General features: G+C 46.9%; 1 protein-coding gene across 3 annotated transcripts in view; it reads right to left on the reverse strand.

Annotated features, from left to right (window-relative positions):
* Window positions 1-306: 306 nt before the first annotated feature.
* ZNF341 (zinc finger protein 341) overlaps window positions 307-25,915 on the reverse strand; it is a 46,413-nt gene continuing 20,804 nt past the window's right edge. For all 3 annotated transcript variants that reach the window (XM_042931201.1, XM_042931203.1, XM_042931204.1), the window contains 8 exons: window positions 23,969-24,162; window positions 23,542-23,732; window positions 18,966-19,174; window positions 11,564-11,660; window positions 8,639-8,771; window positions 5,549-5,660; window positions 5,223-5,293; window positions 307-3,082 (listed from right to left, as the gene is read on the reverse strand). In XM_042931201.1, the coding sequence (XP_042787135.1) occupies window positions 2,553-3,082; window positions 5,223-5,293; window positions 5,549-5,660; window positions 8,639-8,771; window positions 11,564-11,660; window positions 18,966-19,174; window positions 23,542-23,732; window positions 23,969-24,162 (1,537 nt within the window). In that variant the 3' untranslated portion in view covers window positions 307-2,552. The remainder of the gene's footprint in view (window positions 3,083-5,222; window positions 5,294-5,548; window positions 5,661-8,638; window positions 8,772-11,563; window positions 11,661-18,965; window positions 19,175-23,541; window positions 23,733-23,968; window positions 24,163-25,915) is intronic.

Below are 25,915 nucleotides of genomic sequence, written 5' to 3' on the forward strand. Positions count from 1 at the left end.
TCAAAAATAAATAAACGTTAAAAAAAAAAAATTTTTTTTTTAATTAAAAATAAATAAATAAATATTAGGACTTGATATTTTCCTTGTTCTTTTTTTAATGTTTATTTATTTACTTCAAGAAAGAGAGAGAGCGAGAGAGCAGGGGAGGGGCTGAGAGAGAGCAGGGAGAGAGAATCCCAAACAGGCTCCACGCTGATAATGACATGAGGCTCGAACCCACTGATTGTGAGATCATGACCTGAGCAGAAACCAAGAGTTAGATGCATAGCCGACTGAGCCACCCAGGTGCCCCAATATGTCCCTTGGTCTGTGGCCTGGCTCTGCCACTTACTGTTGTGTGATTTTGAGCTGCTTAACCTCCCTGTGCCTTTTGCCTCATCTCGACCATGAAATGGAATTAGAAGTAGCACCCACCTCAAAGTGCTTAGAACATGTCAGGCATATGGCACAGGTACCTAGTCAACATTAGTCTTCACGATTATTGGTAAATGTTCACGCGTGTGTATACTGATAGGCAGAGACAGAAATGTACCTTAAACAGTTGTATTAGGATGGAGATGTGATTTTTTAACATTTTATTTAATGTCACGATTGTTAAAAATGGACATTAATGTCTCCCATGACTCCTCCACTTTGTAGAGAATAAAATCCAAATTCTTTAACCAAGAGTATCTCTGATTCGACACCAACTCCTATTTCAATAGAGCAAAGTAGCTAACAGCACATGGAGGCAGGCCATTCCTGCCTGAATCCCAGCTCTGTGACTGACTAGCTGTGTGAACTTGGGCGAGGAGCTCTGTGTCTGTTTCCTCATTTGTAAAATAAGTTACAATTTCCACCCGATGGGGCTGAAGTGCTGTGTATCCATCATGTGGAAGTGTCCATCAGGTGGAAGCTTGAAGCATATTAGCAATTGTCATGATCTACCTACTACCGCTAAATCTCTGGTCACCCTGGACCTTGCATTAGCCCCAGAATTATACCTCGAAGCCTTTGCTCATGGCTCGCTCTCCCTGGCATGCCTTCCTCCCTTTATCCATCCATCAAAACATTCTGTGTCAAGGACCAGCTCAAATGTGACCTCCCCTGGACAGATCTTCAGTCCTCGCCAGTCCTTCTTCTGGCCTTGAAGGCTGGGTGGGCTTACAGTTCTCACTGCCTCAGCTGTGTGCTACTTCCTCACTTGCTGTTCCTCCTGCATAACACCCTTCCTGAGGGGAAGATGGGCTTGCTCTCAGCTCCAGCCCACAGCCCCAGCACAGATGTCTCAGGGACGTACCAGCCTTTGAGGAAACTGAGTCATCAAACTGAGCCTGACAGCCCTGCCACGCCCCACCCTGTCCCTTCTCCAGCCCGTTTCCTCTCCTGTAACTGGCCAGTGTGGCCCAGCAGGGTGGTTGCGGATATAAATGAGGAAACACTGGTCAAGGTCCCCTTTCTCTTCCCTGCCTCCCCGATTCACTCCTCCTCTGGACTAGCTGGGGAGGCGGAGAGAGTGCTGGCGGTGGGGGCAACTACGGATTCTAGAGGCCTGCTTGAGATGGACTTCTGGCTCTGATCAGAGCTTCTGATGCAGTAGTGTTTGGGGCAAGGCCCAGGATCCTGCATTTTCAAAAGTGAGTTAAAACCTCTTCCATGGCCATGCTCTGAAATAACCATTCCGGGAGCACCAAACCTCTCCATGGCTAACAGGGCAGCACAGCTGTGTGCAAGGGGCCATGGGACCTCTCAGCCCCCACACACTTTGGAGGAGGGAGTGCTGCCACCCAGGGGCAGAAACTCCCAAGGCTCGGGCCTGAGCCATTGGGTACACAATTTTGATAAAAACATTTATTGAGCACTTTTCAAGTGCCAAGCATTATGCCAAGTCCTCTGCACGTTTCATCATACTGGACCCCACGACAGCCCTATGGAGTTGAACTGTCATACCCACCCCCAACTGTACAGGTGAGAAATACAGGGCTCAGAGAGGTAAAGTGACTTACCCAAGGTCACACAGCAAGTTAGCAGCAGTGCTTAGATGTGAAGCCAAAACTGGCTGATAGCTGCACTCTAACCATGACACTTGAGTGCCGCCTAAATGCCTACATCAGAGTCACCTGGGGATATCGTAAGGAACTGTGTATGAAAAGGTCCAGCAGATCAGGGCTCTAACAATCTCAGGCCTCCAGAAGAGCAGCTTGACTAAAGGCCACACCAAGACAGCCTGGAGGAGGGGCGGCAGGACCACCCTGTCTTCTCTCTTAGGTGGGCCGACACCAGCCTGGACCAGCCAGACCCTGGGGTTGCTCAGCTCGGCCATCTCTCTTCTCTCCACTGCCCTGACCTGGAAGCTGTAGGCAGCCCTGCCTCAGATTCCAGAATGCTTCAGGGCTCTCCAGCAGAATTGGGGCCATGGCAGGCTGGCCACAGGCCAGGGTTTATACATGACACTCCAAAAGGATTTCAGCCCATGGCTCACTTCCGTTGGAAAGAATCTCTAGCTGGTCCCTGACGTCTGGACCCAAAGGTGAGCATGAGGCCAGGCTTTGGGAGCAAACCCCGCGGGTCCATCACTCTGAGGCCTGGATGTACACAGGCACAGCGAGCATGGCACATGGGCCCTCAGTCCCTGCCTGCAGCTCCGCCAGCGCCAGGTTGGAGCCCAGGCTCTCGGCATGCCCAGGCACTACCAGCTCAGGCTCGCCACCCACCGTGCCACCCACTACGATGGACAGCACTGCATCTGGCTCTGAGAAGGGCGGCTTGCCTGGGGCAGCCTCCGGCACAGGCCCAGCCCCTGTGTCTTTCAGTTCCTCCAGCCCCAGCGGGTCAGGCAGGGGGGTCACCACCTTGCGCCCACCACTGCTGCCGCTGCGGGGGGCCGCCCTCCTCCGGGAGGGCCGCCTGGCTTGCAGGTCCTTGTCCTTTTGGGGGCCAAGGCGGCAGCGGTGATCCTTGAGGTATTTGTGTCGGGAAAAGCCCTTGGCACAGCCAGCACAGCGGAACTTGTAGTTGCCCGTGTGGGCGCGCTGGTGCTCCGCGAGGTGGGCACGGCGGCTGAAGGACTTGCTGCACAGGGCGCACTTGTGGAGCTTCATGCCTGGGGTGGGGGGAGGGGGGCAAAGTCAGAGAGAGGCACTCAGACCCCTTACTTTGCAACCGCACCTCTGCACTTGGAATAAAACCCAGTCTCTCGGCTTGTCCCCTGAGCGCGTGCGTGATCTGGGCCCTGCTCCCTGCCAGTCTCATCTCCCCACTTCTCCCAGCTGAGCATGTGTGCGATCTGGGCCCCTGCTCTCCTGTCAGTCTCATGTCCCCCCTTCTTCCAGCCACTGACTCGCGGCCAGCCACACATGCCTTCCTCAGGGCACTAAGCTGGCTCCTGCCTCTGGGCCTTTGCACTTGCTGTTTCCTTCTGCTTGGAATAGGATGTTCAGCCCCCAAACCTTAGCTAACTTAGCCAGGTCACCATCATCTCTTTCCTCTCTGGTCTGTCTGTCTCACCCCGGCCCCCTCAGACCGTCCCCACAGGGCAGCTAGAAATGGTTTCACGAAATACACAAAGGATTGTGACATTCTCTGCTCTGAACCTTCCAGTGATTTGCCAAGTTCCCCACAAAGCCCTGTGCAGTCTGACCACTCCCTTCACCTCTCAGCCCCATTCCCTCCTTCCCCCCACTTGTTCTCGGAGCTCCATACTCCCACTCACCTCTCCTGGTCTTAAACACCCCCAGTCCCTTCTCTGCTTCAAGATTTTGTACTTGCTCCCTCCTTCTGGAAGCTATCTCCTGGCTTTTCTCATCCCTTAAGACAGCTCTCATGTCACCTCCTCCAGGAGACTGTCCCTGATACCTGCCTCATATCTTTCTCTGCCCCCTCACTGTTTATTCCTGTCTTTGTAGTCTGCATACTTCTCTGTAACATACTTATTTGTTTGTTGTTCATTTTCAATCTTTGCCACTGAATGCTAAGCTTCCCCAGGAGGGCAGGGTGGGGATCTGCCCATCTGATTCCCCCATGTCACCTCCAGAGTCTGACATGTGATAAGTTCTCAATAGTCAGTCACTCACTCAATGAATCACTGGTGCCTCCGTATCCACCATGAAGACAAGTCCAGCCCACGCTCAGCCTGAGCCATGCTCTCCTCAGCCTCCCTCGGATGAAGGCTCAGAGAGGGGCAGAGACTTGCATGAGGCAACACGGCAGGACAGTGGTAGTGCTAAAAATCAAACACAAGCCATCTGTCTGCAAAGTCCTCAACTCTACGCTCTCAGGTTTCAAACTTTCTTCAGCAACTAAATCCTTTCTTTAAACCCATGATTCTTAACCAGGCGCAATTTTACCATCCAGGAGACTTTTGTCCCCTGGAGACATTTGTGATTGTCCTAACTGTGGGGAAGAAGCCACTGACATCTAGAGGGTAGAGGCTAAGTATATTGCTAAACATCCTATAATACACATGGCAGCCCCCTCACACAGCATCAGCCAGTACAAAATATCAATAGTGCCAAGAAACCATGTTCTAGCCCAAACGGTATGTGGAAAGACAGCCAAGCTGCTCTGGGGATGCAGCAGCACCCAAAGAAGAGCCATGGAGCTCCTGGGAAACCGAGGAGCAGGGTGAAGACCCTTGCTCCACACCCCACCTGCCCCGCTCTGCTGAGGGTACCAAGGAGCCTTCCTGGCCGTGTCTTGGAGCCAGCTGGAACCTGATCTTCCTCCACACCTGATCCACACCTCTATCACACCGGGCACCTCTCTGATTTATGAGCTATCTCCTCTTAGGTCAGCTTCCCCTCAGCCCAGGGGAGTGTATCTGACTCACCTCTGTAGGACCCTGAGGTCCCTAATGCAGGCCTGGTTCATGGCTCACGGGAGCAAAAGTCTGTTGGCTGGAATATACCAGGCAGTGATTAAAAGCCACATGGGAGGGGCGCCTGGGTGGCTCAGTCGGTTAAGCAGCCGACTTCGGCTCAGGTCATGATCTCACGGTCTGTGAGTTCGAGCCCCGCGTCAGGCTCTGTGCTGACAGCTCGGAGCCTGGAGCCTGTTTCAGATTCTGTGTCTCCCTCTCTCTGACCCTCCCCTGTTCATGCTCTGTCTCTCCCTGTCTCAAAGATAAATAAAACGTTAAAAAGAAAAAAAAAAGCCACATGGGATGTGCCTGCTGTTTCCAGAGGGCCTGTCCCAGGGACTTTGAGCTGAACCAGACCCTGTTGATATGTCCAGGAGTCACTTACCAGAGTGGGAGAGGATATGAGCCTTCAGTTTGTCCGGCCGATTAAACTCTTTACTGCAGCCCGTGTGTGTCCTAGAACCCAAAACCACTGGTCAGAAGGATCTCACCAAACTCAGGACTCTCTTGCTGGCCTCTGTGCTAGTGCAGGGCATGAGGGACTTCCTGTTTACCCAAAGGGCCAGGCTGGGAAGCAGAGTGGGGAGTAGGTAGGCAGCCAGGCCCACAGCAGGAAAAAGGAGAGAGGGCCTTCAGAAACTCAGCCCTGACGTTTTTGTGTCCCACTGCTGGGTAAAGCTGCCCCTCCCACTCATGCCAGTTTCTACTCACGAGAAGGGGCATTTATATTTCTTGAATGGCTCATGGATCAACATGTGTCTCTTCAGTTTGTCCTTACGGTTGAACGCAGACTCGCACACTGAGCATTTGTAGGGCTTCTCACCTGTAGAAGACACAGATGGAGGCGGGGGAGGGAGTCCCATGAGATGGAGTCCGAATATGGGGCACACTAGAGGGTAGCAGCTCCTCTAAAGAAGTGGCCTGGGAGAAAACAGCCTTTCCCATTCCTCATGACTTTGTTTTTCCAAGGAGAAGAAGGGAGCTATTTCAGAGAGGGCGGTCAGAAAAGGCTTGGGGCGCCTGGGTGGCTCAGTAAGTTAAATGTCTGATTTTGGCTCAAGTCATGATCTCATGGTTTGTGGGTTTGAGCCCCACGTTGGGCTCTGTGCTGACAGCTCAGAGCCTGGAGCCTGCTTTAGATTTTGTGTCTTCCTCTCTGTCTGCCCCTCCCCTGCTCATGCTCTATCTCTGTCTCTCAAAAATAAATAAACAAACATTGAAGTTTAAAAAAGAAAAAGAAAAAGAAAAGAAAAGGCCTTTCTGATGAGACAAGAAGGGAGATGTGAGGTAGGAGGGGAGCAAGCCATGATGGAAACCAGAGTCAGGGTCCCAGGCTGAAGGAAAGATGGGAGTGTGTGGTATGTCTGAAGACAGGGGAGGCCAGTATGGCTGGAACAGAGTAGGGGAGAGAGAATGAGGCAGAAGAGGAGGTTAGGGAGACAGCCTGGCCCAACAGGGAGGGCCTGGAAGGCCTGGGTTTTTACTCTGAGCAAGAGGAGAAGCCACCAGAGTGGCTGAGCAGAGGGAGGACCGATCTGACTTAAGAGTTTCACAGTCTCCTTCTAGCTGCATGCAGAAAATACAGTGAAGGGGTGGGGGTGGAGGCATGGGAAGCAGCCAGTACAGGCAACGTCAGGAAAGCAGAATCGGCAGCCTTTGCCAATGGACTGACTGTGGGGTGTGAGGGGAAGGGTGTCAAGGATGAGTCTAAGGTGGGCCTGAGTGACAGGTGAATGGTTGTGGCATTTACTGAAAGGGGCCCACTGAGGCAGAGAGGGGAATTATACCTTATCTACTGGAATCGTTGTAATGAACTATGAGGTAAGTACTGGATGAGAAAACTGAAGGTCACGGTCTGCACCTAGTGTTTGGGGGAACTAAGACGCCGGCCCAGCAGTGTGATGCAGAGTCCACCCGAGTGGCTCCTCGTCGGCTGCAAAAGAATCTGGTGGGGGGGTGGGGGCAGGAGGGGAGGAAAGCAGCTCTCACCTGACAACTCTCATCAGGGCTTACAACCTGTCCTGTGGAAAAGGACTGTTACTGGGCTGTCTGGATTGCCTGCCATTATTTCCTCTCTGTTCTCCCTCTGGAATGAATAAAGTACTTTTGAAAAATGCCAACCCGGTGATTAAGGAAATTCTGGTCCTTATAATGGAATGCTCTGCAGTCATTAAAAAGATTAGTGTCCATCTGTGTTTTCTGATCTGGAAAGATCTCCTGGCCATACTGCTAAGTAAGGAAAGAAATTTGTAGAACAGCTTAAGACAAAAAATGAAAAGAAATGTAATCCTCATACTCCCAAATGGCCCTCGCCATAGGTGTTTGTATACACACAGAATATGAAGGGAGAAAGTTGAGGGAGGGTACACACCAAACTACCGGTAACAATTACGATTTGAAGGGAGAACTTAACATTTTACTTTATGTACTTCTATACTGCTTCATTTATTTTATTTTGTTTTGTTTGAGAGAGAGAGACCAAGAGACACAGAGAGAGAGAGAGCGTGTGCACGCAAGTAGTGGAAGGGCAGGGAGAAAGGGGGATGAAGGATCTGAAGCAGGCTGTGCGCTGACAGCAGAGAGCCCGATTCGGGGCTTGAACTCACGAACTGTAAAATCATGACATGAGCTGATGTCAGATGCTTAACCGATCAAGCCACCCAGGTGCTCTTAATACTGCTTCATTTTTAAAATAAGCATATACTTTTGAACAAAAATTTTTTAATGTTTATCAATTCTGAGAGAGAGAAAGAGAGAGAGAGAGAGAGAGAGAAAACACACAGTGGGGAGGGGCAGAGAGAGATGCAGAGAGAATCCCAAGCCGGCTCTACCCCAGCAGGGTAGAGCCCAATATGGGGCTCGATCTCATGAACCTCGAGATCATGACCCAACCCTAAATCAAGAGTCAGATGCTTAACCCAATGAGCCACCCAGGTGCCCCTTGCATAATACTTTTTAAAACTATAAACAGAGTAATTTGGTAATATCTACCAAAATTACCAATGCATACACTTTTTAAGATTTATTATTTAAAAAAAAAGTTTTTATTTATTTATTTACTTACTTATTTTAAATGTTTATTTTTGAGAGAGAGAGGAAGAGAGCACAAGTTGGGGAGGGACAGAGAGATGGGGGAGACACTGAATCTGAAGCTCTGAGCTTCAGCAACTAGCCTGAATCTGAAGCTGACAGGCTCCGAGCTGTCAGCAACCAGCCTGATGCGGGGCTCGAACTCACGAACCATGAGATCATGATGTGAGCTGAAGTCAGACACTTAGCTGACTGAGCCACTGCACTGACAGCCATGAGTCCTGCTTGGGATTCTCTCTCTTTACCTCTCTCTCTGTCTCTCCCTTGTGCTCTCTCTCAAAAATAATAAATATATAAACTTAATAAAAAAACTTAAAAGAAAAGAAAAGAAAATGTCAATGTGTCTCAACTGGGGAGCCAAGGAGAGGGGGTTGGGTGGGAATTCTGTAGTGAGAACAGGACCCCCACCCCTAGGGGCTCAGAATGGTCTGAGTGAGCTGTTGGGGGCAGAGCCAAGAGTCCTCCCCACCAGCCTACAGGGATTCATCTCTACCTTAGTGTTGGTGGGAACCCTTTGTTCACTTGCGAGGGCAGGTGGATAGGGGGCCAGAAAGGAGATGGGGAGGGGGATGAAAAGAGAGTGGGGGACGGACAAGATGGGGAGGGAGAAGAAGGCTGGAGAAAGACAGGGGCAAAGGCTAGAGGGGGGTGGGAAAGGGAAGAGAGAGGGAGGGGGACTGGGCAGGAGTTGATGGGGGGCAGGGCACTCACCTGAGTGGATGTGAGCATGCAGTTTGAGGTAGTGCTCTCGCCGGAAGAACTTCTTGCACACCTGGCACTTGAACCTGCCCCCACTGCCGTGGGTGGGCAGATGACGCCGTAGGTAGCGCTCACAAGGAAACACCTGGCAGAAGAGACGAGTTGGCATTAGGTCTGACTCACTAACCCTCACCACTTCCTGAGCTCAAGGGGCCCCTCATTCCCAGCAGTTGTGGAAACCATTCTCCCCAACCAGGATCAGGGCCCAGTGTCAGGCTTAGAACCTCATGACTCCCACTACTCACCCACAATGCATGTTCTGAGCTTCTGCCAGGCTATTTTTTCTACCCAGAGGGCCTTTCTCTCTTAGCCTGACAAATTTTTATTTATCCTTCAAGACCCAACTCAGGTGTCACTGCTTCTGTGAAGCCCTCTTGACTTTTCAATGCCGTGCCAGGCAAAACAAATCCTGCCCTTGAATGTTCATTTATATTTATTTGTTTACCATCTGTTTATCTGTTTATTTGTCTTTAAAAAAAATTTTTTTTAACATTTATTCATTTTTGAGAGTGAGAGAGACAGAGCATGAGCGGGGAGGGGCAGAGAGAGACGGAGACACAGAATCCAAAGCAGGCTCCAGCCTCAGAGCTGTCAACACAGGGCCTGACATGGGGCTTGAACTCACGGACTGTGAGATCATGACCTGAGCTGAAGTCGGATGCTTAACCGACTGAGCCACCCAGGCGCCCCTGTTTATTTATTGTTTTTTAGGAAAACTCTATCCCCAATGTGGGGCTCAAACTCATGACCCCCAGATCAAGAGCTGCATGCTCTACTGCCTGAGCCAGCCAAGCATCCCTGTTCATCTACATTTTTTAAAATGCTTCTTTATTTTGAGTGAGAGAGAGAGAGAGAGCATATGCACGCACACATGGGTGCATGAGTGGGGGAGGGGCAGGGGGAGAGGGAGAAAGAGAGAATCCCGAGCAGGCTCTGCACTCAGCACAGAGCCTGACATGGGGCTTGAATCCACTAACTGTGAGATCATGACCTGAGCCAAAATCAAGAGCCGGATGCTTAACTGACTGAACCACCCAGGCGCCTCCATCTACAATTTTAAAGTCACCATCTACATCTAACCCATCTAACCCTGAATTATAACCCTTGGCTTTTATGAGATCTCTAAGAGGGCAGAGGAACTTTCATTTCCCAGCACAGGGCCTATATGAAATGACTTACATGCAAAAGAAAAAATGAAAAGATGAGTAAATAACTGAAGAAATGAATGAAAAGGTAAGGAAGAGCCAGAAACCATGGAAGCCAAAATCTCCTTCCTCTCCAGCCATAGGAAGGATATTCATTCATTTTTTTCATTCGTTACAGAGAAGTAGTCAAGGTTACAGACTCAACTACTTAGTAGCCCCACCATTTCCTAGCTAGGTGATCTTTCTGTAACTTGGTTTCCCCATCTGTAAAATGGGAATAGTAATAGTATGCCTCCTAGAGTTAAATGACTCAATTCAGATAAGATGCTCAGGACAGCATGTGGCACATGGTTCTTTTTCAATTCATGATACTTTTATTTGGAACACAAATTCCAAAGCCCCAAATTAGGCTATATACATAATCAGAAACATCTACAATGAGGCTGAAGTGAAACGAGGGCTGTCCTGGGAAATCTGCTGTGTAAGGCTGTAAGAAAATGAGTAGAATAAAGAAACCAGTTAAAATTTTATTTATTTATTTATTTATTTATTTATTTATTTATTTATTTTGAGAGAGAGAGAAAGTGCAGAGAGAGAGAGAGGGAGAGAGAGAATCCCAAGCAAGCTCCCCACCATCAGCGCAGAGCCCAATGTGGGGCTCGAAGCCACGAACTGTGAGATTATGACCTGAGCCAAAGTCAACAGTTGGATGCTCAACTGACTGAGCCACCCAGGCACCCCAACAGAAACCAGTTAAACACACTAGGGGGATGCAATCAGCAAAATCCAGACTTTGGGAAACTCCACAAGACCAATGGCCCAGTTTCTTCAACAAATAAATTAAAAGGGGGGAAAAAAAAGGAGCACTTGTGGGAGAAACTGTTAATAGAAATTTTGGTTGTATCAACCAATTGGAGTATGTGAGTCTGATTCAAACAAATAAACCTTATAAAAATTATGATGCTTCGGGGTGCCTAGGTGGCTCAGTCAGTTAAGTGTCTGACTCTTGATTTTGGCTCAGGTCATGATCTCATGATTTCATGAGTTTGAGCCCCACATCGGGCTCTGCACTGACAGTTCGGAGCCTGCTTGAGATTCTCTCTGTCTCCGCCCCTCCCCCACTAGGACCCTATCTCTCTCAAAATAAATACATAAACTTAAAAAAAAAAAAGATTCTCTCTCTCCCTCTCTCTCTCTCTGCCCCTCCCCAACCCTGCGCACAGGGAGGTGCGTGCACTCTCTCAAAAATAAATAAATAAACATTTTCTAAAAATTACGATGTTTCTGAGACCCTCAGAAATCGGAACACTGCCTGGCTAGCTGATGACACTAAAGGACAGGCTTCAGTGATGGCTTTCACATTCACTGAAAAGAAGAACCAATGGTAACAAGCATAATACATCAGGAAGCTGGAGGCTGCTGTCCTGATGCTGGGCCTGGGCCCAGAAGAGGCCTCACCCCACATTAGCGCAGCCTGGCCCGGCCTGGCCCAGCAGCAGCTCCAGGATGGCCATGTGTGCCGTCTAATGGCTAAGATGGGCCAGGCAGGGCCCCTACTCTTCAAAGGTGAAGCGCCTATGGAGACAAGTCCATGGAGGCAAGTCTGCGGAGACAAGCCTAGGCTTTGCTGCATGTACTGAGGCGGGAGGGGAGAAGGAGACAGTGAGGTGTTTGCTCTACCACCTCTCAGCCCCAACTGCTGTCCCAGCTGGGGAAGGGCAGTGGTACCCACCTTTTGGCAGTGCGGGCAGGGGAAGTTGTGAGTGGCGGTCTGCAGGTGGTGCTCCAGGGCCTCGGGAGTAGAGTATTTGTTGACACATTTGACACACCTACACGGAAAGGAGCATGAGAGGTGACAGAGCAGTGTGTGGAGGCTGGGCTGGCCCCACAGACACAGGAACCAGCTATTCTCCTCCTCCCAGGGCCAACACTAGGAGGCAAAATTCTACATTTAATTCATTCTTTTTTTTTTTTTTTTTTTTTTTTTTTTTTTTTTTTTTTTAAATAGGCTCCACACTCAACTCATGACCTTGAGATCAAGAGTTGCATGCTTGGGGCGCCTGGGTGGCTCAGTCGGTTAGGCGACTGACTTCGGCTCAGGTCATGATCTCACAGTTTGTGAGTCTGCGCCCCGTATCGGGCTCTGTGCTGACAGCTTGGAGCCTGGAGCCTGCTTCAGATTCTGTTCTCCCCCTCTCTCTACCCATCCCGTGCTCACACTCTGTGTCTCTCTGTCTCTCAATAATAATAAATAAGCGTTAAAAAAAATTAAAGAAAAAAAAAAAGAAAGAGTTGCATGCTCTACTGACTGAGCCAGCCAGGCACCCTACAAGTCCTTAAAAATGAAAATCAACAATCAATCAATCAGTCAATCAATAAATAAGACCATGTCACATCCTTGCTTAGGGCCTACAAGGCTCTAGTGGCTTGACCACTCCTACCTGTCAGACTTCATCTTTCTCCACTGCCCACCTCACTCTGCCCCAGCCACCTTGGCCTCCTTAATATTTGTTGAACACACCAAACTCTTTCCTACCTCAGGGCCATTTCACCTGCTGTTCCTGACAGTTGGAACACTCTTCCCCAAGTATTCCCTTGGGCAGCACCTTCTTCTCCTTCAGGTCTCACCTCAAATGTCACCTCCTTGGAGATGCCTTCCTTGACCATCCTGTCTCAAGCTGTCCCCTATGGCCCACCCCTGGGCACCCCCCAACTACATCACCCAGTTTTGTTTTCTTCTTAGCACTTACTATTTATAATTATTACTTACTTGTTTGCTTACTTGATTAGTATCTGTCTCTTTCACCAGCAATTGGGCTCTAGAGGCAGGGACCATATCTGTCCCGTTCATAACCTGCTTGAACCACCAGTGACAATCTGTTATATATGAAAGAGTCAGACAGAAAAGGGTCCAGGCCTTGCACCTTCTTATTTCTGACCCTCAGTTTCCTCATCCATAAAATGGGGTAGGAATCCCAAATGGGCCTGCTTCTTGTTTATTCTTAAGATTGTCACAAGAATCAAAGGACACAACCGTGCCAAACAGCTCGTAAATCAAAACAGCATTGTAAGTGTGGTCTCTACTCTTTTTTTAACACACTTTATTTTTTAAAGGTTTATTTATTTTTGAGAGAGAGAGAGTGCAAGTGGGGGAGGGGCAGAGACAGGGATAGAGGATCTAAAGTTGGCTCCACACTGATAGCAGGAGCCTAATGTGGAGCCCAAACTCATGAACCGTGCGATCATGACCTGAGTCAAAGTTGGATGCTCCACCGACTAAGCCACCCAGGTCCCTCCGCAGTCTCTACTCTTAATATCACTGGTTAACAAGCCTTCAAAACAGCAGTTTAAGGTCATAAGCCACTCTGAAGAAAAGACCCCTCCAGTCTCCTGACTATAAAAACATTTGCCGGCAATGGGCCCATTTATGATGAGGTTCCAGTGAGGAATGCTCACAGGTAGGTGAGCAATTTGTGCCAAAAACAGAAACACGGGCCTGGACATCGGTACACCAGGGCCACCACGGAAAACCCACAGGCAGGCTGCACCTGTGGCAGGCCCAGGGGACCCCTTCAGACCACACTCTGAAAACCACAGGCTAAATGCCTCCAGATGGCAAGAAAGAAAGAGCAAGTCAGCTGGGAGCAGAGCTACTGGGGGGACAGAGACCTTGCAAACTGGTGAGGTGGGAGAGGAACTTCATGGGCTTTAGCAATGAGGAGACACAGGTTTGTGTGGGAGGTATTTTAGCAATAAGCTCAAAATGCAATAAGCAATAGTGCTTAGCAATAAGCATTAAAATAAAAACTCCCTGCCAGAAATGCCACCCTAAGTCATCCAAGGTAACATCCCCAGAGTGGGGGCAAACCAGCGTCATGTGCCTGCTGATACGATGCGCTGAGGACTGAGCAGCACTTTGTGTGATGCCACTCCTGCATCTAACCTGAGGTCAACCCGACAAACCCAAACCGAGGACATTCTACAAAATAACCAGCCTATACTCTTTAAAAATACCACAGTCATAAAAGACAAAGACAGAATGAGCAACTGTTCCAGCTTAAAGGAGGATAAAAAGGCACAATAATTGAATGCAACGTGTGATCCTAGATGGGATCCCAGGCCAGAAAAAACATATTTTTCTTTGTCTATAAGGGATGTTATTGAAATAATAGGAGATTTTTGAATAAGGTCTATAGATTGGGCAACAGAACTGTATTGATTTAACTTTCTGATTTTGAGAACTACACAGCGCTTATGTAACAGGGTGCCCTTATTTCTAGAAAATGTACACTAAAGACAAAGGGTAGAAGAGCATCATGCCAGCAAATAATCTCCAAATAGCTTAAAATATAATAAAGCAAATGTGGTAGAGTTAACAGTTGGGAAATCTGGGTGAAGGATATGTTTTTTCTGGAAGTCTGAAATTATGTCAAAGTAAGTTCCTGAAAATGACTGTCTGTGGTATGGGGAAGGGGATGAGGATAGATGGGGAATTCCTTTTCATCCTATGCCCATTTTTAGTTCATAAATATTGCACTGTATGCACATAATTATTTTTTGAAGTCGGTAATCAATCTTTTTTAAAGCAAGCCCTCATTGATCTTTTTTAAAAGAAATTTTACTATTAAATACTATTTTTTTAATTAAAAAATTTTTTTAATGTTTAGTTTTGAGAGAGAGAGAGAGAGACAGCACGTGAGTGGGGGAGGAGCAGAGAGAGAGAGAGGGAGACACAGAATCTGAGCTGTCAGCACAGAGCCTGATGCGGGACTCAAACCCACGAACCGCAAGGTGAAGTCAGATGCTTAACCAACTGAGCCACCCAGGCGCCCCTATTTTTTTTTTTTTAAGTAATCTCTCCAGTCAACATGGGGCTCAAACTCACGACTCTGAGATCAAGAGTCAGGAGCTCTTCTGACTGAGCCAGCTAGGTGCCCCTCCTCCATTGATCTTTGACCTGCAAAAGCACTTTTAGAAACTTATTATTTTTTTTAATGTTTATTTATTTTGAGAGAGAGGGGTAGAGAGCCAGCAGGGGAGGGGCAGAGAGAGGAGGAGACAGAGAATCCCAAGCAGGCTCCACACTGTGTGTGCAGAGCCCAATGCAGGGTTCCAACTCATGAACTGGGAAATCATGACCTGAGCAGAAATCAAGAGTCAGACACTTAACTGACTGAGCTACACTGGCGTCTGTAGGAACTTATTTACAAGTGACCAAACATGTATGTCCAAAGTTGTTCTCTGTAGTGTTGTTTGTAATAATGACAAACTGGAAAAAAACCCAACTATCCTGCAATAAAGGACCAGTTACATAAATTTGGCATGTACAACCGAATACCAAGGAGCCATTTAAAAGGATGAGGCAGGGGCACCTCAGTGGCTCAGTCGGTTAAGTGTCCACCTCTTTTATTTATTTATTAAAAAAATTTTTTTTTATGTTTTATTTTATTTTTGAGGGAGAGAGAGACAGAGACAGAGACAGAGTGCAAGCAGGGGAGGGGCAGAGAGAGAGGGAGACACAGAATCTGAAGCAGGCTCTGAGCTGTCAGCACAGAGGCTGATGTGGGGCTCGAACTCACCAACCGTGAGATCATGACCTGAGCCAAAGTCGTACGCTTAACTGACTAAGCCACCCAGGGGCCCAAGTGTCCAACTCTTAATCTTGGTTCAGACCTTGATCTCAGGGTCATGGGTTCAAGCCCTGCATTGGGCTTTGCGCTGAGCATGGAGCCTCTTAAAAATAAAAAATAAAAAAAAATAAAGAGATGAGGCAGGTCTGTTTGTGCCGAGAAGCAAAGATATCCATATTATGGTTGTGATAACACACACCATGCGTATGTACAGTGATCACATCACGTTTCAGTTTGTCAGAAGTTGTGGGACAGGAAGACGGCACAGTGAATTTTCACCGAAGTCAGTAACTGTGTTTGGGATGACCTGACTCACATACAGCCTGTGACAGTTCTACCTCTAAACGTGCTTAGTACTGGCACAGATCAAATAACATGTATCAAGAAGTTAAGAGGGATTATCTTTGCATGGCAGGGGGTTTTGTTTTTTTGAGTTTTTTTTGTGCAATTAAAAAAAATCTTTTTCTCTGCATTGAACGTGGATAACTTTTGTAAATAGAAAAAAAAATCAATAGGTGCACCAGGGTGGTTGGTTAAGCGTCCGACTTTGGCTCAGGTCACGATCTCATGGCTTGTGAGTTTGAGCCCCACTTCGGGCTCTGTGTTGACAGCCCAGAGTCTGCTTGGGATTCTCTCTCTCCTTCTCTCTCTGCCCCTCCCCTGCTCACACACACTCTCTCTCAAAAATAAATAAACTTTAAAAAACGCCCTCTTTGCTATAAAAAATAATAAAAAATTTTTAAAAATAAAAACAAACAATAAATCTTACTTTTAAAAGGGAAAAGCCAATATATAGCACATATATAGTGGCACACATAAAACTCACTTGAGGGGCTTGGGGTTTGGGAAGGCACCATAGGCAGGCCAAGGCAATGTGGTCCAAAGGGAGCAGAGCAGAGAGACCAATGTGGCCTGGGACCCTGAAAATAGTATGAAGCCACTCTACTTGCCCAAACATTACTGTGAAACAGAAATAAATTCTCACTTCACTTATGCCAGTTATTTGGAGTCTCTATTGCATGCAACCAAACCTATATCTAAATTGTACAAATAATGATAATTGCAGCAATGACATTTATTGAGCACCTACTCTGTTCCAGGTATCATGTCTAAGAGCCTCATAGTCGTCTTAACTAATCCTCATAAATAATCCCACACAGTAGGCACTATAGTTATCCCCATCTCACAGATGAGGACACAGAGGGTCAGAGTGGCCAAATACCTTGCCAAGGTCATCTACTGGGCATGTAGTCAAGCTGGGATTTGAGCACAGACAGGTGGCTCCGGAGCCCTTATCATTATTACTCAAGACACCACACCATTCTCGGGCCATCCAGATGGTGGCCTGCCATGGCAGGCCTTAACTTTTGGGCCAAGAGTTTCAATGGCTACAAAGGGTTAGTGGCACTGTAACCCTTGTAAGAGAACCTAGGAGAAGAAATTGACTGTAGACACAGAGCCATTAGTACTGGGCTCAACCCTTAGCCTACAGATTCCAAGACCAGAGCTGTGAGGCTTCCAAGGTTCCAGACAAGAGTTTGAATCTCAGCTCTGTGCTGACATTGTTACTCTGGTGGGCAAGTCATTTCTCCCTGAGACTCTGTGTCCTCATCTTCAAAATGGGGAGAACACCACTGCTATGAACTGAACTGTGACCATCCAAAAATTGTATGTTGAAGCCCTGACCCTCAATGTGATGGTATTTACAGACAGGACCTTTGGGGGTGATTATGTTTAGATGAGATCATGAGGGTGGGGTCCTCGTCATTGACAGAGTGCCCTTATAAGAAGACCATGTGTCTGTGGTATCGTGTTATGGCAGCTGGAGCTGACTAATATGACCACTTACCTCCCAGGATTGCAGGGATCAATGTCCCTAAGACAGAGCCTGGCCCCTAGTAGATGTTCCCTTCCTTTTATTTGGCTTCTCACTCCAGAGAGCCACACCGCCACAGGAACTCACAGATAATCAACAAACTGATAGGGCAAAAGCAAAATAAAATGCCCCTTGAGTACAAAAGGGAATTACCCATCAGTAACTAGAAATCTCTACCCCTTAACTGGCCAAAGCTTTGTCTGGTTTCCTGCCTCTCTGGCTCCACTTCCCAATCGCCCCCGGGCAAGCTGCCCTACACCCATTTCAGTCCCAGTGCTCCCGCTAATTTCTCAAAGCTTTTGTGATTTCTGCAAGGCCCTTCATATCCTGGCCCTAATTTCTAAACATCCCCTAGGCTACATCTAAACATCCTCTCTCACTTTAACTCTACACAACAATCATTCTAAACTTCCACACTTGCTGTTCCTCCTGCTAGGAATGCACTCTACCCTACTGTCTACTTGGCAAACTCCTATTCGTCCTTCAAAACTCGGTTCAGATATCACCGCTTCAGGGATACCTTCCCTGCCCTACATCCCACTGTGGTACTTCTCTATCTCATATCTACATGTATGTTAGCATTTTATCAAAGTATATGGTAAGCACATTTACACACTCATCCCCCTAAGAAGCCTGTGCATTCTAAACTCAAGGGCTGTATTTACTTATCTCTGAACTCGAGAAGTATCTCCCAGGAGTTATGCCTCACTAACAGAGGTTATCAGCCAAATCCCTATAGGTACAAGTTTGTACAGAGAAGCAAAACCATTCCAACATGAAAATATTCACTGAGAACTGGGAGAAGTCCCCAGACAAATACCCCTCTTTGCTTATCACTAACATCTATTCCCATGTACTACATGCCAGGTTTTATGAGGCAGCTGCTACCAGAAGTCACAGGGCTTCTACCAGAAGTCACAGCAAAATGACTGCAGGGCAAAATTGTGGGATTTCCCAAAGTCATGAAAGTGATGTTGGGTGTATGCAGATAACTAAAGAGAGTCTGAAAAAGGGACCAGAAAACCACCAAGAGAAACTCAGTGAGGATGGTCACAGGACTGCTAGCTCCATTGAGAATGATCTGAAGATCCAAGGACGAAACGCACGTGGCCAGACCCCTATGACTGCAACAGAAGACTAAAATGCTGTAAAGGATTGTCAGAAAGAATTACCCCAAACGAGATCTACACTTGGTTCATTCCCTTTCCGCCCTAAGAATCAGCATAGAGCTGCAACTTTAACCCGCATTTTATAGATTATAAAAACAAATGCATCTTGTTTTTATGATTTTGGCTTTCCAACATGTGCTTGCTCATTCCGTTGCATTCGATGAATCTGGGTACCATTCTGACTGTAACCTAAATTTTGTAGATTATTAGACAAACTAATACTTCCATGATATTTTTAGTTTAGAGGGGAAAAAAATCCACACTTTACCCCCCATGAAGGAAAAAATATTGGTTTCTCCTTTTTAAGATTATTTTTTAGGATAAACATCTGCCAAGTTGAAGAATGACAGGAGGGCCAGCATCTGTTCCCACGGGTCCTTAGCAGTCAGAACCACCGAGGCCACTGGCCCTCAGGGTCCCCGCAGGGAGAGGGGGTACGGGCAGTGGGAGGGCACGTACTTGTAGATGGCGCTGTCCTTCTTGGGGCTGTGCTGTGGCAGGAGGCTGTGGGAGTACTGGTGCACGCCCAGGTCGTACAGCGAGGGGAAGTCCTTGCCACAGAGGTGGCAGCGGTAGCTCAGCTCCTCCTGGTGGCTCTTGATGTGCTCCAGAAATGTGTCGAGCTTCGGGAAGGTCTGCGCACAGCTTTTGACCACACACTTGTACACCTTGGGGGAAGATACAGGGCAGGGGAGGCAGGCTGTTCCCCTGCTCTCCTGCTGCCGGAGCCCTGTTTTATTTTGATTATAGAGTCCTCTCTCTGTAGCCAGTCATAAGGGCCCCATTACCCTTCCCTCAGGCTCTGTGTGACCTTGCTAGATTTAGAAAAATTACCCCAAACCTGGAAATACAGTAAAAGGACGACATCGTGTCCTTCCATTGTTGTACTAGAGTGGTGGCTCTCCGACTTGAGTCCATCACAGTGACAGACTGCTGGGTGCCACCCCCAGAGCATCTGATTCAGCAGGTCTGGGTGGCCTGAATATGTGGCATTCCTAACATGTGCCCAGGAAACGCTGAAGCTGCTGCTCTGGGAACCTCACTTTGAGCAGTGCTATCTAACAAGCCTGCCTACGGCCCTCTCGCTCTCCGGGGGATGGGTCTTGTTTTGACTATTTACTATTGATTAGGATCCAGACTCTAGAGTTAAATTTTTACTTGTAGAAAACAGATTTGATGTAAATGATTTTTGTCAAGCAGAAAGGGTAACCCCAAAAGTCATGGGTTTTATTGCCGTCTAGGACATTAACCAGATTTGCATCTACCTTAGCAATCTTTTCTGAATATTCCCTTTTTTCACTGACATAATTATACACAGGTATAAATACCAAAGTCTCATATCCTCTTTTGAACTGGCTTTGTCATCCTTCCAGTTTCCTTATTAACGAGTTCTGTAAAATTCTGGCTTATATTCACTATGTCATTCACATGAAAATTATGTTTTTAAATTTTGAAAAGTATACCTTTTTTTAACATTTATTTATTTATTTTTGAGGGAGGGAGAGAGAGAGAGAGAGAGAGAGAGAGAGAGCGACCGAGCACACAAGCGTGAGCTGGGGAGGGGCAGAGAGGGAGAGAAAGAATCTCAAGCAGGTTCCTTGCTGCCAGCGCAGAGCTTGATGTGGGGCTCGAACCCATGAACCGTGAGCTCATGGCCTGAGCCAAAATCAAGAGTTGGACTGACTGAGCCACCCGGGTGCCCCCAAAATTATACTTTGACAAATATATTCCTGACTGCCTACACAATCCCACATGTTCCTTCTTCCTAGCAAAGTGAATCCTGATTTGTTCAGGGTGGCAACATGCCCAGTTAAAACACTTGATCTCCCTGGCTCCCTTTCATCTAGTGTCAGCCATCTGCATCCTTTCTTGACAGTGATATTCAGGCAGTGGTCTTTAGAGAAGGGATTACTCCCAGAACAAAAAAGGCAAAGGCTTCCTAGGAGAAATCCCCTCTGCTTTTCTCAATTGTCCTGACTGGAATACAGATGTGATGACTGGAGATACGGCAGCCACTACGCAACCTTGAGGAGAGAAGTCACATGCTAAGAATGGTAGGGCCGAAAACTAGGGGAAGCCTGAGTCTATGATGACATATCTGACCTGCTATATAAGCCCAACATTGACTACTTACAGCTTTTTATAACATGAGGGAAGTAAAACCTTAACTAGTAAGCTAGTTGTCTTATTATTTGCAAGTAATAATGAATTCCTAAGTGACTGAGTGCATGCACTGGCTCCAACTAATGAGAGATCTACAGAGGGCTTCTAGGAAATTTTCTTGCCCCTAAAAAAGGCACAGAGAAGCGAGCCCCTTTTTGCTCGCGGATAACACTGTATCTGGACTGCTGCCTAGAAAGAGTGACTACCATCCCACAACCACAGATAAGCCATCAGTAGAGAACAAGGTCATACCCTGAGATGGCAGAGACAAGAGTGGGAAGGACACAGAGTCCCTGATGTTGGATTGAGTCAACTGACTGTTTCAGGCCTGGAGCTGCCCAATCTTGTATTTTCTTGTTATGTGCAATGATAAACCTCTTAATTGTGTTAGCAGTCTGAGTCAAAGTTTCCTATGATTTGCCCCATGGGTATCCTAACTTAATTTCATCAACCCCCCCTGCTGGGAATCAATCCTAAGGTATAAGCCAGAGATTTGGATGAATATTTGATTACAGTGTTGCTCACTGTAGTTTTTTTACAATAGCAAAATACAGTTAATATCCAAAATGTTAAAACAATGGGATTTTTAAAAGTACAACTGTTAAAAATTATGTTTTTTAAAATTAGCAACATGAGAAAATTCTCAGAAGATAAAATTAGGTTAAAAAATAGAAAGCACAAATCTCAAGAGAATTTATGCTTATTAAAAAAAAAAATCTCGTGGCACCTAGGTGGCTCAGTCAGTTGAGCGTCTGACTTTGGCTCAGGTCATGATCTCGTGGTTCAGGTGAGTTCTGCATCTAGCTTTATGCTGACAGCTCAGAGCCTGGAGCCTGCTTCAGAGTCTCTGTACCCCCCTCTCTCTGCCCCTTCCTTGTGCACGCTCTCTCTCTCTCAAAAATAAACAAATGCTAAAAAAAAAAAAAAAAAATTAAAAAAAAAAATCTCAAAAGGCCCTGTATGGATGATTCCATTTGTACAACGTTCTCAAAATGACAAACTCACGAAGATGGAGAACCGATGAGTGGTTTCCAGAAGTTAAAGATGTTAGGGAAGAGGAGAGTAGGTGTAACTAATGAGCGGTGGCACAAGGAAGGTCTTTGTGGTGATGGAATAGTTCTGTACCGTGATGGCAGTGGTGGTTACACAACCCTGCAAACCTGCACAGGTGGTAAAATGGCACAGAACCATACACACGCTGCATGCCAATATCAGTTTCCTAGTTTCGGTATCATGCTGTCGTTATGTAAGATGTAACCACCAAGGGAAACTGACTGAAGGGCATAAGGGACATCTCGGTACCACCTTTGCAACTTCCTATGAATCTGTAATTCATCCAAAAGAAAAAGCTTAAAAAAAAAAGCACTATCAGAAAAAAAAAGCACAATTCAAAATAATATGTGTAGACCAATCCCAATTATAATAACAATCCTACCCCAGGAGCTCCACAAAATATGCTGGATTTTGTGCTGCATCCTTGGGATGGTGCATTGCAAGGTGGTTACTGACATAGGGTCTGGCTTTGAACCCTGACCCAGTCAGTTACTGGCAGTGTGACTCTGGATGGGTCATTTCACCCCTCTGGGCCTCAGTTTCTTCATTTGTGTATACTGAAAATGCCTATCTCTAAGCTTGTTATGAAGATTAAATAAAATATTGAATGTAAAGCACTTAGCAGGGTGCCCAGCATATAATAAATGCATTCTTTAAACCTATACATTCTTTAGATTTTTCTGAATTTTCTAATTCTACATTGGATACATGATACTTTTATAAGAAGAAAAAAATAACAATAAAACTTATTTTAAAAAATAAAGACTGGAATAGAGTTACTATATAATCTAGCAATTCCACACCTAGGTTGATACCCAAGAGAACTGAAAATGTATGTTTAGACAAAACTTGTACACAAATGTCCATGGAAGCGTTAGTCACAATAGCCAAAAAGCAGAAACAACCCAAATGTCCATTAACTGATGAAAAGATAAACAAAATGTGCTATGGCCATATAACGGAATATTATTCTACCATAAAAATGAAGTACCAATACATGCTAATACATGGGTGAACCTTAAAAACATGATGTCAAAAGGCCAAATATCATGTGATTCCATTTATATTAAATGTCCAGAATAGGCAAATCCATAGAGACAGAGAATAGTTTTAGTGGTTGCCAGGGACTGGGGAAAGAGGGGAGTGGCAGCTAATGGGTATAGGGCTTCTTTTTGGGATGATGATAATATTCTGGAATTAGATAGTGGTGATGGATGCACAAATTTATCAATAAACTGAAAACCACTGAAGTGTACATTTCAAAAAAGGTGAATTTGGGTGGCTCAGTCAGTTAAGCGTCCAACTTTGGCTCAGGTCACGATCTAGTGGCTTGTGGGTTCTACCTCGTGTCGGGTTCTGTGCTGACAGCTCAGAGCCTGGAGCCTGCATCGGATTCTGTGTCTCCCTCTCTCTGTCCTTCCCCTGCTCACACTCTGTCTTTCTCTCAAAAATAAATAAACATTAAAATTAAAAAAAAAAAAAAAAAAAAAAAGACTGTGGTCCTATATCCCCATGGGTAGGTTTTTAGACATTAAAGTTTCTGGGGGTATTAAGAATTTTTCTCATGTCCAATTCCTCCATTATATGACCCCTAATAAGAGATGGGCTTCCTTCCTTGGCCTCGCACCATAATGGCCCAGTGAACTAGCCCCACCCAGCAAGGGGAAGCTTGGCCTGCCTATCCCGGTGGTTAGATGGTATAGCTCACGGCAACTGAGGCCCACTCCCGTCCCTCTCTGGGCAGTGTTCAAGACCTCAGCAGCAGCCAGTGCTCACAACTAGGGTGGCTGTGGCCTCCCACTGCCCACCACTCACCTACCTGCTCATTCTTATGCTGGGTCATGTGGGACTTGAGCTGGAAGTAGGTGCTGAACTTGCTGGGGCAGAACTGGCACAGGTAGGAGCTATCGATGAGGACCACCTGCTTGGCCTCCAGCTTGTCCCCCTCATCCTCACCTGCTGTGGGCAAGGCCTGGGGCTGTGGGGCACCCGACAGGGTCTGGCCCAAACCTGTGGAGAAAACCAGGGAAGGAAGTCACTGAGAAGTGCAGAAGAAGAGTCAGGACAGACAGTCTGCCACGCATACTTGCCATCCCTCCTTTCATGTGATGCCCCATTTTATACATAAAGTAGACTGAAGCCCAGAGAGGTCAAGGAGATTGCCCAAGGTCACACAGCTAGGAATAAAACCCATGAAGCTTCCGAGGATAGGTATCGGAACGATGGTATTCCCCACTTCCACCTACCTGTGTTTTCCTCGTCCTCCTGCCTGCTGGGGTTGAGGGCCATGACCTGTACAGTTACAGAGTTGCGAGAGACAGTGCCACCGCTACGCCCTGGGGGCCACACCTTATGAGTCTGCATGTGTTTCTTGACATTAGACTTCTGGGCAAAGGCACGGCCACATGCAATGCATTGGAAGGGCTTCTCACCGGTGTGGCTGTAGGAAACAAAGCTTGTCAGCACCTTATGTAGGAATCAGGATGTGACCTCAACATAGGAGCTCACAGCCCCCAACAAGGCCCACACAGAGATGCTGTCGGCCATCATTCTTGACACCATGAAGTCAAGCCCTCTTGCTGAGGCAGGCAGGCCAGAGACAGAAAGATCCCGGGCTCTTGGTGACATTACTGAGTTACTGAGTCAACCAGCCCTGGAGCTGACCTTCTCTGTGGCCATCTCATACTGTGAAAGAAAACATTTCCTGACTGGTTAAGCCCATCCAAATAGGGATTTATGGTTATTATTATTTAAATGTTTATTTATTTTTGAGAGGGAGAGAAAGAAAGAGAAGGTGAGCAGGGGCGGGGGCGGGGGCGGGGGCAGTGAGAGACTGGGACAGAGGATCTGAAGCAGACTCTGTGCTGACAGCAGAGAGCCCGATTCGGGGCTTGAACTCACCAACTGTGAGATCATGACCTGAGCCGAAGTCAGATGCTTAACCAACTGAGCCACCCAGGCGCCCCTAAATAGGGATTTATTATTTGAAGGAGAAATAGCATAGTCACAGCACAGCATTTGTATCATTATTTAGTATTTTCCTTCAAATCAACCCACTTTTTTACAACTCAAAATAATTTAAAAATTGAGCTTCCTCTTGTTATTGTATATGGAAAACCACTTGTCATAAATGCAAAGTAACCAAAAAAATGCAACAATTTAAAAAACAGTATTGTTAAGACCCAAAGCTGCACTGTCCAGTAAGGTTGACGCAAGCCACACAGGATGATTTAAATTTAAAAGAAAAAATTCCATTTCTTAGTCATACTGGCCACATTTCAAGTGCTCAATAGCCATACGTGGTTAGTGGCTACCCTACTGGGTACAGTGCCAATTTGGGCATTTCCATCACTGCAGAAAGTTCTATTGAACACACTAGTGTGGACGAGTGGGTCTCAACCGAGTTTGATTTTGCCCTTCAGAGGACATTCAGCAATGTCTGGAGACATTTCAGGTTGTTACAGGTGAGGTGTGAGGGGTGTCGCTGGCAACTAATTCATGTTAGAGGTCAGGGATGCAGCTAAACGCTCTGCCAGGCACAGGTTAGCCCCTCACAGAAAAGAATGATGTGATGTAAAACGTCAACAGTGCCAAGGCTGAGACGCCCTAGTCTAGTGAGAAGCTGCTGCCCGCCATGACTGGAATCTGAGCCTGTGCACGTGCACACGCATCCATGTGCTCTCTCCTTCTCTCTCTCTTTGCTATAAAAGACGAGCAAGTATAGGAGAGGCATTCAGGACAGACTAGCACCAGACTGAGGCTTTCTCCTTTGACTCTCTAAGGACTGAAAGAAACCAAAAAGCGAATACTTGAATAATTTCCTGTATCCTTCAGAACTTCTCAACACCATATCCACAAACCACCTAAAATCATCTCAGGTACCAATGCAACTTGTTCTGTGAGAAACACCAAATAAGTTCACCCCTCCACTTCACAGATGGAAAAACCCAGGCCCAGAGGGGCTCCCTGTGTGTTCTTGGGACAGGAGGGATCACGGTTTGTCCCAAGTGAGCAGAACTCGTAGTCCTATTCGCAGATCATGGCAGCTCTTGAGGTCGGTCCTTTCTGCAGAGGTGAGGACTGAGGCACCCCTCACACCTGTGAAGCTCCTACAGTTCAAGTACATTTCTCCCCTCACCTCGCCCCACTCGGACCGTCCCCACCCTAGCGGACGGGCCCTACAGCTTTCACAG

This window comes from Panthera leo, chromosome A3, assembly GCF_018350215.1.
Source record: "Panthera leo isolate Ple1 chromosome A3, P.leo_Ple1_pat1.1, whole genome shotgun sequence".
In the NCBI taxonomy this organism is placed as follows: Eukaryota; Metazoa; Chordata; class Mammalia; order Carnivora; family Felidae; genus Panthera; species Panthera leo.